Source organism: Galeopterus variegatus, unplaced genomic scaffold, assembly GCF_000696425.1.
Source record: "Galeopterus variegatus unplaced genomic scaffold, G_variegatus-3.0.2 Scaffold520, whole genome shotgun sequence".
In the NCBI taxonomy this organism is placed as follows: Eukaryota; Metazoa; Chordata; class Mammalia; order Dermoptera; family Cynocephalidae; genus Galeopterus; species Galeopterus variegatus.
This window is the reverse complement of record NW_007726631.1, coordinates 475,621-487,792: the sequence shown is the minus strand read 5'-3', so window position 1 is coordinate 487,792 and position 12,172 is coordinate 475,621. Positions and strand designations below refer to the sequence as shown.

Here is a 12,172-nt window from a genome sequence, read left to right as displayed (position 1 = left end):
CCTGAGGTGTTCATTTCTCTTCGCTACCTACCCATTTATTCTGAATGTTGAATCTTTTTTTTTTTTTCCTTTTTGTCTTTTTGTCGTGACCGGCAACGGATCGCAACCCTCAGTGTCACGCCCGTACCGGGCTGGGACCGGCAACGGGATCGCAACCCTCGGTGTTGCGCTCGCACCTTGCTCAGCCAGTGAGCGGCCGGTCTGTATGTGGGATCCGAAACCTCGGCAGGAGCGCCGCCGCGCTCCCAAGCGGCACACTGTAGTAGTGCGCCACCAGGCCAGCCCTAAAAGTTGGTTTTTTGAAAAGATAAACAAAATCAACAAACCATAGCCATACCTCAAGAAAAAAAGAGAAAAGACCCAAACAAATAAAATCAGAAATACAAAAGGAGACATTATAACTACCATAATACAAAGGATAATTAGAGACTATTATGAACAATTACACACCAAAAAATCTGAAAACATACAAGAAATGGATAAATTCCTGGACACATACAACTAACTAAGGCTGAACCAAGAATAAACAGAAAACCCTAACAAGTAATGAGATTGAATAGGTAATTTTTAAAAAATCTCCCAACAAAGAAAAGCCAAAGGGCAGAAGGCTCTACTGCTGAGTTTTACCCCCAACATTTACAGAAGAACTAATATCAACAGTTCTTAGACTATTTTTAAAAACTGAAGTAGACAGAATTCTTCCAAATTCATACCATGAGGCCTATCAGCATTACTCTGATACCAAAATCTGGCAAGGACATAACAAAAAAAAGAAAACTACAGGCCAATATTTCTCACGAACACAGATGCAAAGCTCTTCAAAAAAATACTAGCAAACCAAATCCAACAGCACACCAAAACGATTATACACCATGACCAAGTTGGATTTATCCCAGGGATGCAAGGACTGTTCAATGTATGCAAATCAATAAATGTGACACATCACATGAACAGAATGAAAAGAGAAAAACCATATGATCATCTCAATAGACACAGAAAAGCCATATGATAAAAATTAATATCCCTTTATAATAAAAACTCTCAACAAATTAGGTACAGAGGGAATGTATCTTAATACAATAAAGGCTATGTATGACAAACTCTGAGCTAACATACTGAATAGGGAACAGCTGAAAGCTTTCCTCCTAAGAACTAGAACAATACAAGGATGCCCACTCTCACCACTTTTATTCAACACGTTATTGGAAATCCCAGCCAAAGAAACTAGGCAAGAGAAAGAAATAAAGGGCATCCAAATTGGAAAGGAGGAAGTCAAATTGTCCCTGTTCGCAGATGACAAGATTTTATATAGTGGGAAACCTAAAGACTCTACCAAAAAACTCCTCGACCTGATAAACAAATTCAGTAAAGTGGCAAGATGCAAAATCAACATACAAAAATCAGTAGCGTTTCTACACACCAGCAACAAACTATCAGAAAAAGAAATCAAGAAAGTAATCCCATTTACAATAGCAACAAAAAATATAGAACACCTAGGGATAAATTTAGCCAAGGAGGCGAAAGATCTCTATAATGAAAACTATAAAACACTGGTTAAAGAAATTAAAGGCTGGCCGATTAGCTCAGTTGGTTAGAACGTGGTGTTGATAACCCCAAGGTCAAGGGTTTGTATCCCCTTACTGGCCAGCTGTCAGAAAGAAGAGGAGGGGAGAGGCAGAGAGGGGAAGAGGAGAGATTTAAGAAGACACACAAAAATGGAAAAACATCCCATGTACATGGATTGGAAGAATCAATATTGTCAAAATGATCACACTACCCAAAGCAATCTACAGATTCGATGCAATCCCCATCAAACTACCAATGACATACTTAACAGAAAAACAATCCATAAATTTATATGGAACAACAAATGATCCCTAATAGCCAAAGCAATACTGAGCAAAAAGAACAAAGTGGGAGGCATCACACTTCCTGACTTCAAATTATACTATAAAGCTATAGTAATCAAAACAGCACAGTACTAGCACAAAAACAGACACAGATCAATGGAACAGAATAGAGAATCCAGAAATAAATCCACATACCTACAGCCAACTAATTTTCAACAAAGGAGCCATGAAGATACATTGGGGAGAGGACAGTCTCTTCAACAAATGGTGCTGGGAAAACTGCAGATCCATATGCAGAAGAATGAAACTTGACCCGTCTCTCACCATTTACCAAAATCAACTCAAAATGAATTAAAGACTTAATTGCAAGACCTGAAACTATAAAACTTCTAGAAGAACACATAGGGGAAATGCTTCAGGACACAGGACTGGGCAAAGATTTTATGAATAAGGCCTCAAAAGCACAGGTAACAAAAGCAAAAATAAACAAATGGGATTATATCAAACTAAAAAGCTCCTCCACAGCAAAGGAAACAACCAACAGAGTGAAGAGACAACTTGAAGAATGGGAGAAAATATTTGCAAACTGCTCATCCAACAAGGGATTAATAAGAGAAAGGTTACAAGACTGTGTTCTAACCAACTGAGCTAAGGGGTGGGTAGTGAAAGGCTGGTAGACTGGTACAAAGTTACCTTTAGATAGGAGGAGTAAGTTCTGGTGCTCTAGGGTGACAATAGCTAATAATATTGTATTGTGTATTTCAGGATAGACAGAAAAGAGGATCTTGGCCACAAAGAAATGATAAATGTTTAGGTGATACATATGCTAACTAGTCTGATTGGATCATTATACAATATACGCATGTATTGAAACAATAAACGGTACCCCATAAAAATGTACAATTAAAAAAAAGTTTCATTGTACATCTAAAGAAAATTAAAGAACACTTACCAATGTCTTAGCAACACTTCTCAAAAGCATTTCCAAAATATAAAACAAAAAGGATTAGGACAGAAGTGAATGAGAAACACAATGTAGTCATCACCAGAATGCTGCCTCAAGAATGAAAATTTTCGGGCCAGCCGCTTGGGAGCACGCTTGGGAGCACGCTTGGGAGCACGGCGGTGCTCCCGCCGAGGGTTCGGATCCCACATACAGACCGGTTCCCGCTCACTGGCTGAGCGAGGTGCGGGCGCAACACCAAGGGTTGCGATCCTGTTGCCGGTCCGGTACGGGCGCGACACTGAGGGTTGCGATCCGTTGCCGGACATGAAAAAAGACAAAAAAAAAAAGAATGAAAATTTTCTATTTTGTAGTCCTTAACACTAACTTGAAGTAATAGAAATTGCTTTACTTTTTACAGCCTCTTTTTTCACCAGTGAAATGGAGGAAATAAAAAGGGAAAGGAGTTAAATTATAAAGTTATTACTAGTACATCTGAAATAGAGCTCCCTACACTCTCATAACATACCCTATCTGCTTCTGTAGAATTGCTTGCTTAACCTAAGTAACTCCATTTTGCCCCCTCTCTGACCTGCAGACTACCCCCCTTCTGCATGAGAAACCATTGACCTTCTCATAGAAACAAAAAACAATTGCATAGAAACAGGAGTCATACACAGTGAATTATTACATGGGAACAGGAACCATACACAATGAAAACTTGTATGCTTGATTGCTCAAACGGCTCATTCTCAGCCTCTGTGACCTAGCTCCCTAGCTTGCTTTGTGCACCTGGACAAACCCATGTGCCAAAGGGCCGTAGTGTTTGCCTTTAAAAACCCTACAAGACCAAGGCCCGAGGCCGCTCTTCCTTGGTTGCTCCTTGGGAGACGGACGCTGGCCAACTGGAGTGAATAAACTGCCCTTTTCTGCACGAGTGGCGTGTAAGTGCATTTCTTGCAGGAGGGTGCCTCACAACACATCAACATCAGCTTTAACAAACTACTTTCCTCTGCTGTGCGTTGGTAGTATAGTGGTTAGCATAGCTGACTTCTAAACTACTTTCCTTTAAGGTTTTAAAAATTGTTTTTATTTAAAGTGGACATAATACTTAAAAGTTTATAAATAAAATTGGGAAGTTCCATGTCTAACCCATCTTCATCTCCCAAGAGCAATACATTTCAATTCCTCTATTTATTCTGGTATTTACTTCCATATTTTGAGGTAATCAGAGTTCTGATGCTTCTTGCTTCATTAACTTTAGACACTCTCCATTGACTTCTTATCATGACAGTGGAGGAGTTAAACCACCACACCTGCTGCCCCCTCCCCACCTTTATCCCCAGTCATATCATAAGTTTTGGTTAAATAACAGCTTTTAGCACTGTGTAGATATTTCCTCAGTGCTCAGTGAATTGATTCTTCTTTCTTTCCCAAACTGTGATTAACTACAGTTTTCTATATAACTATAATTACTTTGTACAAAAGGCCTAATAGATATGCCCTACACCTATCAATAATTGACATAATCATTCAAAATATGTATAAAATCATCAATCAATTCCTTCTCTATCTCCCATGTCCAACTGCCACTGCCCTTGCTTCTTGCTCCAGTCTGCACTGGTTGCTCTCCAGACCACATGTGACTATCATCTGGGACTTCTTCATTCCCTAGATCACCCATGTCTTTTACTTGAATTCCTCAATTTGCCCAGGTAATTCAGTAGCTTCCAAAGGGTCCATGGAAAGTGTGTGTGTGTGTGTGTGTGTGTGTGTGTGTGTGTTTAGTCAACGAATGATTGAAAATGCCATTAGTCTACCCTTACACGTAACTGACATTTTGACTAGGTAAAAAATTCTAGGCTGAAAATTACTTTCCCTAGAATTTTAAAGGCATGACTCCACAATCTTTTAGCTCTCAGCTTTGCTGAAAGGTTCATGTTTCTGATTTATAATCATTTACCATATTTCCTATAGAACCGTTTTAACATCTTCTCTCTTTCATCTGTATTCTAAATTTCAAAATAATGTGCTTTGTAGTGGATCTATATTTTATTCATGTATGCATGTGGTGCCCCTTTAATCTAACGACTCATGCCTTCACTTCTGTGAAATTTTCTATATTCTTTCTTTGGTCATTTTCCTTTCACTCCCTCCAAATTTTTTTCTGCTGTGTTTTTTCCAGAACCCTGATTAGGAACTATATTATTTATCTATTGATGTGTAACAAATCCCAGTAAAACTTAGTGGCTTAAAAAAGCAGTAGTCATTTATTATGATGATGGCATCTGTGGAGAGGGAATTCTGGCAGCAGAGCAGAGATGCCTCATCTCTGCTCCATCACATCCAGGGCCTCAGCTGGAAGACAGGAAGGCTGTGAAGGTGGAAGCATCAGAAGGCCTGACTAGGCAAGAGGATCCTCTTCCAAGGTGGCTCACTCATGCAGCTGGCAGGATGATGCTGGCAAGTTGGTTTCTATCCACAGGGCTACCCGAACATCCTCATGACACGGCAGCTGGCTTTTCCAAGAGACCAAGGCAGAAGCTGCAATGTCTTTTATGACCTAGCCTCAAAAGTCACATACTGTCACCACCACAGTATTTGATTCCCCATGCAAGTCAGATCTTATTCATCTTATCAGGACACTACCCAGGGCCCCGATTACAAGGAGGTGTTTTAGTCAGTTTTGTGTTGCTATAACAGAATACCTGAAACTGGGTAATTTATAAAGAAGAGAGGTTTATTTGGCTTGCGATTCTGGGACAGCTGCATCTGGCATGGGCCTCAGGCTGCTTCTACTCATGGTGGAAAGTGGCAGGCAGCCGGTGGGTACAAGCAGATCACATGACAAGAGGAAGAAAGAGAGAGGAAGCAAGAGAGAGAGAGAGAGAGAGAGAAGGTGCCAGGGTCTTTTTAAGCAACGAGCTCTCGCGGGAACTAATAGAGCGAGAACTCACTCATTAATCGCCCCTCCCCAAGGGAGAGCATTAATCCATTCATGAGGGATCCACCCCCATGACTCAATCAGTTTCCAACACTGCCACATTGGAGATCAGATTTCCACATGAGTTTTGGAGGGGACAACACATCCAAACTCCATCATGAGGCAAGGACTCTTGGGGGCTATCTTGGAGGCTGGTTACCCCTGTGACGTAATGGTCCTCTTAGATCAATCCTCCTATTCTCTTATTTATTGGTTCTATTTTAGGTGTTATTTTATCCTCCAGCCATTCTACTGAAAGTTTTGTTTTAGTTATCACATTTTCATTTTCAATAAATTTCTCATTGTCTGACTGTTCTTTATGATATCGTTTCTGTTTCACAGATTCATTATCTTCCCCTTCACTCTCTGTACATCCTGATTGTGAGTTTTCATTGTTTCTTTCTTCTTTTTTTTAAAAGATTTCCTCTCTTCTCTCCATTGTCTCTGTTTTCTACACTCCCTTTTTTGCTTGGTTTTGCCTCCTCTAGTGGAGGCTTCAAAATCTGGGAATCTTTGGCTTTCTATTCATGTTTGAGAACAGGCACTAAACTAAAAAGCTTAGGAGAATCTCCACATATGTATGCAAGAACTGTTGTGAACCATTCGTGACTGAAAGACATACACCACACCCACACCCACACCCATCCCTAAACCAAACTAAAACAACAAACAAAAGGCACATGCCTCTTCCTCAGTGTTCTGTATGTCCACAGCTCAGGAAACATCTTCCTTGTTCAAGATGAAAACCCTGGCATCATGTTGACTGTTCTCCATCACTCACCCTGCACATCCAATTCATCAGCAAATAATACCACTTTTAAACCCAAAACAGCCCAAACCCAACCACCGCTCACTATCTTCTCCACTACCACAGTAGCCCCAGTCACCATCACCCCTACCTGTACAACTGTGACAGCTCCCTAACTGCACTCCCTGTTTCAGCCCTGTCCCACCACAGCTTATTCTCAACACAGCAGCTAGAGTCATTCTTTAAACACAGTTAGATCATGTCACTCCCTTACTTAACTCTCCATTGTCTTCTGACCTCACACAGGATAGTCCAAGTCCTCACCCTAGCCTGCTACGTCCTTCATTATCTGCTTCTTACCCCACTTCTCTGATTTCCTCCTCAGCATTCTCCTCCACACTCACTGCTCTGGTGACACTGACTCTGCTCAAGCACACAGGCGTTCTCCTGCCTTGCCTGCAATGTACTTCCCCCACATCAGCATGGTCTGCTCCTTTATATCATTCAGGGTGCTCTGACCTCACCTCCTCAGAGAGGCCTTCCCCAAATACTGCATACAAAAGAGCATCTCTCCCTGACTTAGCACTCTCTGTGCCAACTCTTCTTAGCTCTAAGCTCCACCAGACACATCACAGTTATTTACCATCTGTCATTCCTCACCAGAACAGGAGGGGGCCTTACCTGGTTTGGGTACTGCCGTATCCCCTTTGGTGAATGAATGAGAGTGGTCTGTATTGAGGTGATAAAGTGACAAGCTGGCCTTTTCCTTTGGAGATCTTCAAATACTAGATCTGGAATCTTTTTCCTGGGGCCAATCTATTTCTTTAATGAAGACACCATTCATGCCCTGCCACAGTTGGGGGTCGAGGAACAGAATTCATACCTGACTGCTGGCTTCAAAAAGCTGGACAGGGAAAAGGCCTGAGGACCCCTGGGATCAGCATGAAAACTTACTTAATCCCCTCATTTTTAGACCCCACAATATAGCTGTATCAGCACAGTCAGGAGCTTCTTGAGTACGATTGCTCCAGAGGATGAACTTTGCATTTTCTACAAGATACAAGAGAGTAATCACTTGGCAATACAAGCAAAGATGAGGAACTGGGGATCTGATTGTAATTAAACTGTTTTGTTTTTTAACTGTAATCAAACTGTTTAACAACCTCCTTACTTTAGCCCAGTGCTTCAGCCTACGTTCTGTGACATCTTTCAAGTGCCAAAATTCTCAGGGATTTGTCCAGCAAACTGACTCCATTCTTGTCACAATCACCTTCTCCAGCATGTGCATTCGAACACCTTCAGCTCTGTTTGGCAGCTGTCAGCCCTCCATCTGCTCCTGACTCCCAGAAATGTATTGAAATCCCTCACCCACTGCCATCTCTTTGTCCTTGCAGTTCTTTCACTCTCATTTTAGGAGTTTGAAAAGGACAAAAGGTAAACCTTGAGTAATACTCCCTATTCAACTAAAATTTCTGAGCTGCTCTTCAACTGCTTAGCACTTCTCTCGGGCAACCATCCAGTAGAAAAATTACTCCTCTATTTCATATGTGGTAAAGATGTTTCTAGCTCAAACCCACACAAAAAACCAATACACTGTCCTGAATTACTATTAAGGTGGAGATTCAGACTTAAGAGGTTTGAAAATAAAAATGTGGGTCTTAGTTGCTTTGCAAAGATTTCTCCATCACATACGCAAAATAATTCAATGGTGCTGAATTCTTAAGAAAATAAGCTTTTAAAAATACAGAAACAGATATCTCATCTCCCAACACATTATGGGGGACTGAAGTTTCAAAAAAGGAAACTAGCAGTTGGTAAAACTGACCTAGACATCTACAAGTATGGCTATCATGAAAGTAGCTAAAAAATTTGATTTGTTATCAGGTAAAAAAGATCAATTTTTCTAGGATGGGTTGTTATGTTAAACATACATATGTGCTATATACACCACATATACCCAGGGCACAAAACTTAAAGCATAGTTTACATACAGAGAAGTGTGTTATATTAAATACCAAGTATTTCCAGGGGGAAAAAAGCAGAGGCAAAAAACTCTATAAACAAACAAACAAAAAAAGGCAGCTCCAGAATAAACTACAAGGGAGCTGGAAAAACTATAACCATTTTAGAAATAAAAATTTTAATATTTTCTACCAGAAAAAGACAAGCATCTAATAACACAAGCTAGGTCGCTTTGTCTATTACTATTGTTATTTATCTATTGACAAATAAGGAAATAAATCCTAGCAGGCTTTTTTGTAGAAACTGACAGGCATATTCAATGGAACAGAATAGAAAGACCAAAAATAGACCCACGAATATATGATACATATATGGTAAATGATTTTCAACAAAGGTGCTCAGGCAATTCAATGGGGAAAAGATAATGTTTTCAACAAATGATGATGGAACAACTAAATAGCCATAAGCAAAAAAAAATAAAGTTTCACCCTTCCCTCATATCATAAAGATTAACTCAAAATGGATTAGCCTAAGAGTAAGCTAAAACTATAAAACTTCTGGAAGAAAACAGAGAAAATCTCAGAGAACAATTTCTCAAATACAATACAAAAAGCACCAACTACAAAAAAAAATCGATAAATAGGACTTCATCAAAGTTAAAAACTTTGGCTTTTTAAAAAGATGCTGTCAAGAAAATGAAAAAGCAAGCCACAGACTGGGGTAAATATCTGTAAATCTTAAGTCATACAAAAGCTTGTATCTAGAATACAGAAAGAACTCTTATAACTCTGTAAGAAGAAGACAACACAATTAAAAATGTGCAAAAGATCTGAATAGAAACGTCACCAAAGTAGGTACACAAATGGCACCTAAGTGCATGAAAAGATGATCAGCACCATTGATCATTAGGGAAATACAAATAAAAACTGCAAAAAAGAAACCACTGCTAACCCACCAAAATGGCTAGAATTCAAAAGACTGACCATACTCAGTGTTGACATTAAAGCAATATCAGAAAGGTCAGTATACATGAATATAAAATTACTTTGCGTCACACACATTTTAATGTGAAATATGAAATGTCAATAATAAGAGTGGTGTATGTTAGTGTGGAGACAGTCCTCAAGTGTTATCACACTTTTTTAGGTTTCTGAAACACTTTATCTATGTTTAAAAAGAACGTAGAAAATTAAATTCTTTCTTTACACTTATATCCTATAGCCTTTAAACAAAGACACAGACTATAAAAATAACTCAGACTCATTTCAACTCTATTTCAATAGACTATGTTAAAGAACTGTGACTACAGGCCGGCCCGGTGGCGCGCTGGAGAGTGCGCCGCTTGGAAGCGCGGCGGCGCTCCCGCCGAGGGTTCGGATCCCATGTGCAGACCGGTTCCCGCTCACTGGCTGAGCGCGGTGCGGGCGCAACACCGAGGGTTGCGATCCTGTTGCCGGTTCCCGGTACAGGCGCGACACTGAGGGTTGCGATCCCATTACCGTTCAGTAAAAAAGACAGAAAAAAAAAAAAAAGAACTGTGACTTACTCAGTTTTGATAATAATATCTGTTCACAAACAGAAGAGATCTTGGATACCACCATGGTTCAGTTCTCTATGTAATATAGGGGTTTTTTGACCTGTCATTTCCTTGGGTGCATATTTACTTACCAGTTATCGAGCTGGGTCTATATATACCCTGTACAGGCTACTGTTCCATTACTAATGTCAGGCAAGCAAAACACATACAGGTGGCTACAACAAAAACAGTCAAGGTTCCTCTACCAAGAGAGATGACTTTGAAAATGAAAAACTATGAAAACCCAAGAGCAAATATTCACTGTACACTACTTTTTTCTCCCCCAAAGAATTACTACTTGGCTCTCATTCAGGTGCCCCTGATTACCTAATGAAGCTGATCCAATATTGATTTTCAGAGCTAGCCAGAAACCACCCAATAGTAGCATGAAGAAATCCTCAATTGAGAAACTTATCCTTCATTTTCTGTACTTAAATTCATGGATCATAAACTGAAATGCTCTTTCAAAATTAAACACTTAGAATGTAGCTGAGGTAAATCTAGGATGCTCTGGTATAATTTAGAATAGGACTTTGAGTTACACTCTAAAGCTCACCAGTTATGAGTACAGATGGTAGTACATGAGTCTAAATGCTCCCAAATAGCCTAATTTAAAAATAAGCAGTTTCTCACAATTAAATGAAATTTTATAGTTTTTCAGGAATAAACAAAGATCATAAGTTCGATGAAACATAAAAAGAAACAATACTACAAATCAAAGGAATATTTGAGTCTATAAGGTAAATACCAGCTGTATAGTTATGGGAAAAAATCAGTTTGATAATCCAATGTTCATAATACCATTGAAATATATCAGAGATATCATACTGAAGTCTAATGTAATTGCAGACCAACTTGTTTGACCAAATTACAATTATTACAAGAAAAAAAATTCAGGCTCAGTCCAAAATGTGATTTTACCCTACTATAAAAACAAGGATTTGAGTTACCTGATTAATCTTAGGATAAACAGTTTTAATCAAACTACATCTAAGAGTTTAAGTTCTTGTACACTTAATGACTATTTTGAAAAATATTCTCACCTGTTCAATGACATAAAAGGCAAACTCCAGCCGCTGTTTCTGGAGCATTGGAATCAGGTGCAAGAAAAAAATTGGAAGATGTTCATGTCGATTGCGGAAAGGAATGAGAACTGCCACCTTTAAAACAAAATAATCACATATGTAAATAAATATAACAGCAAATCCTAGAAGATAAAAAATTGATTCTTGAAAACTTCTGATGGTTTTAAAGTCATACCTTATTAATTTTCTCACCAGAAATACAACAGTAAGCAAAAACAGACACAGCCCTTGCCTTCATGCCACTTACGGCCTTGTAAAGCTGGGGGGTATAAATGGGCTCTGAAAGCCACTCTAAGGGTTGTAGTCTTTATCTTATGAACACCATGGGAAATCGCTGAAACATTTAAAAAGAGTGATAAATCAGATCTGGCAATTGCAAACACTACTTTGAGGCAGTAGAGGTAGATTGGAGAAGACCAAAAATGAATTCAGGGAGCTGGTTAGGAAATTAATGCAATAGTCGAGGCAAGAGGTAATGGTAGTTTAAACTAAGGTGAGGATGGAAGAAAAGAGAAGAGGTACATGGATTTTCAAAACATTTAAGAGGTAAATTAATAGAATTTGGCTATGGATTGGATATGAAGACTCAGAGAGAGAGAGATGTTGTCAATAGTAACTTCTAGGTTTTAAAAATAGATCATAAATAATACATTTTTAGATTTTAAATTGAATTTAAAAGAGGCTCCATTTGAATATCCACTATACTAACATATTGCTTATCTGGCCTAAGAATATTTCTAAGAAATATAACAGAAACCAAAATCTTCATACACGGGATTCCAACCATAGTCTACTGAAAGAACTCAACCCTAAATAATATCACCATGAAATACACATGAAGTTTGATAATTAAGTTAATATAATTTTTTTCATTTAATCGAAATGCACAATTAAGTTTTTGATATCTTTTGTAACTTTATTTCAGCAGTAGGATAATATTCAGTTTAAAATGAAATTGGTAACAAAATATTGTTAGAATGTTAATTTTAACAAAAAGGACCGTGTAAGCAGAACAAAAGACAAGA

General features: G+C 38.8%; 1 protein-coding gene across 2 annotated transcripts in view; it reads right to left on the bottom strand.

Moving 5' to 3' along the window:
• Positions 1 to 12,172, bottom strand: part of B4GALT6 (UDP-Gal:betaGlcNAc beta 1,4- galactosyltransferase, polypeptide 6) — a 65,197-nt gene that overhangs the window by 9,657 nt on the left and 43,368 nt on the right. For both annotated transcript variants that reach the window (XM_008569613.1, XM_008569614.1), the window contains one exon: positions 11,106 to 11,222. In XM_008569613.1, coding sequence (XP_008567835.1) covers positions 11,106 to 11,222 — 117 coding nt within the window. The remainder of the gene's footprint in view (positions 1 to 11,105; positions 11,223 to 12,172) is intronic.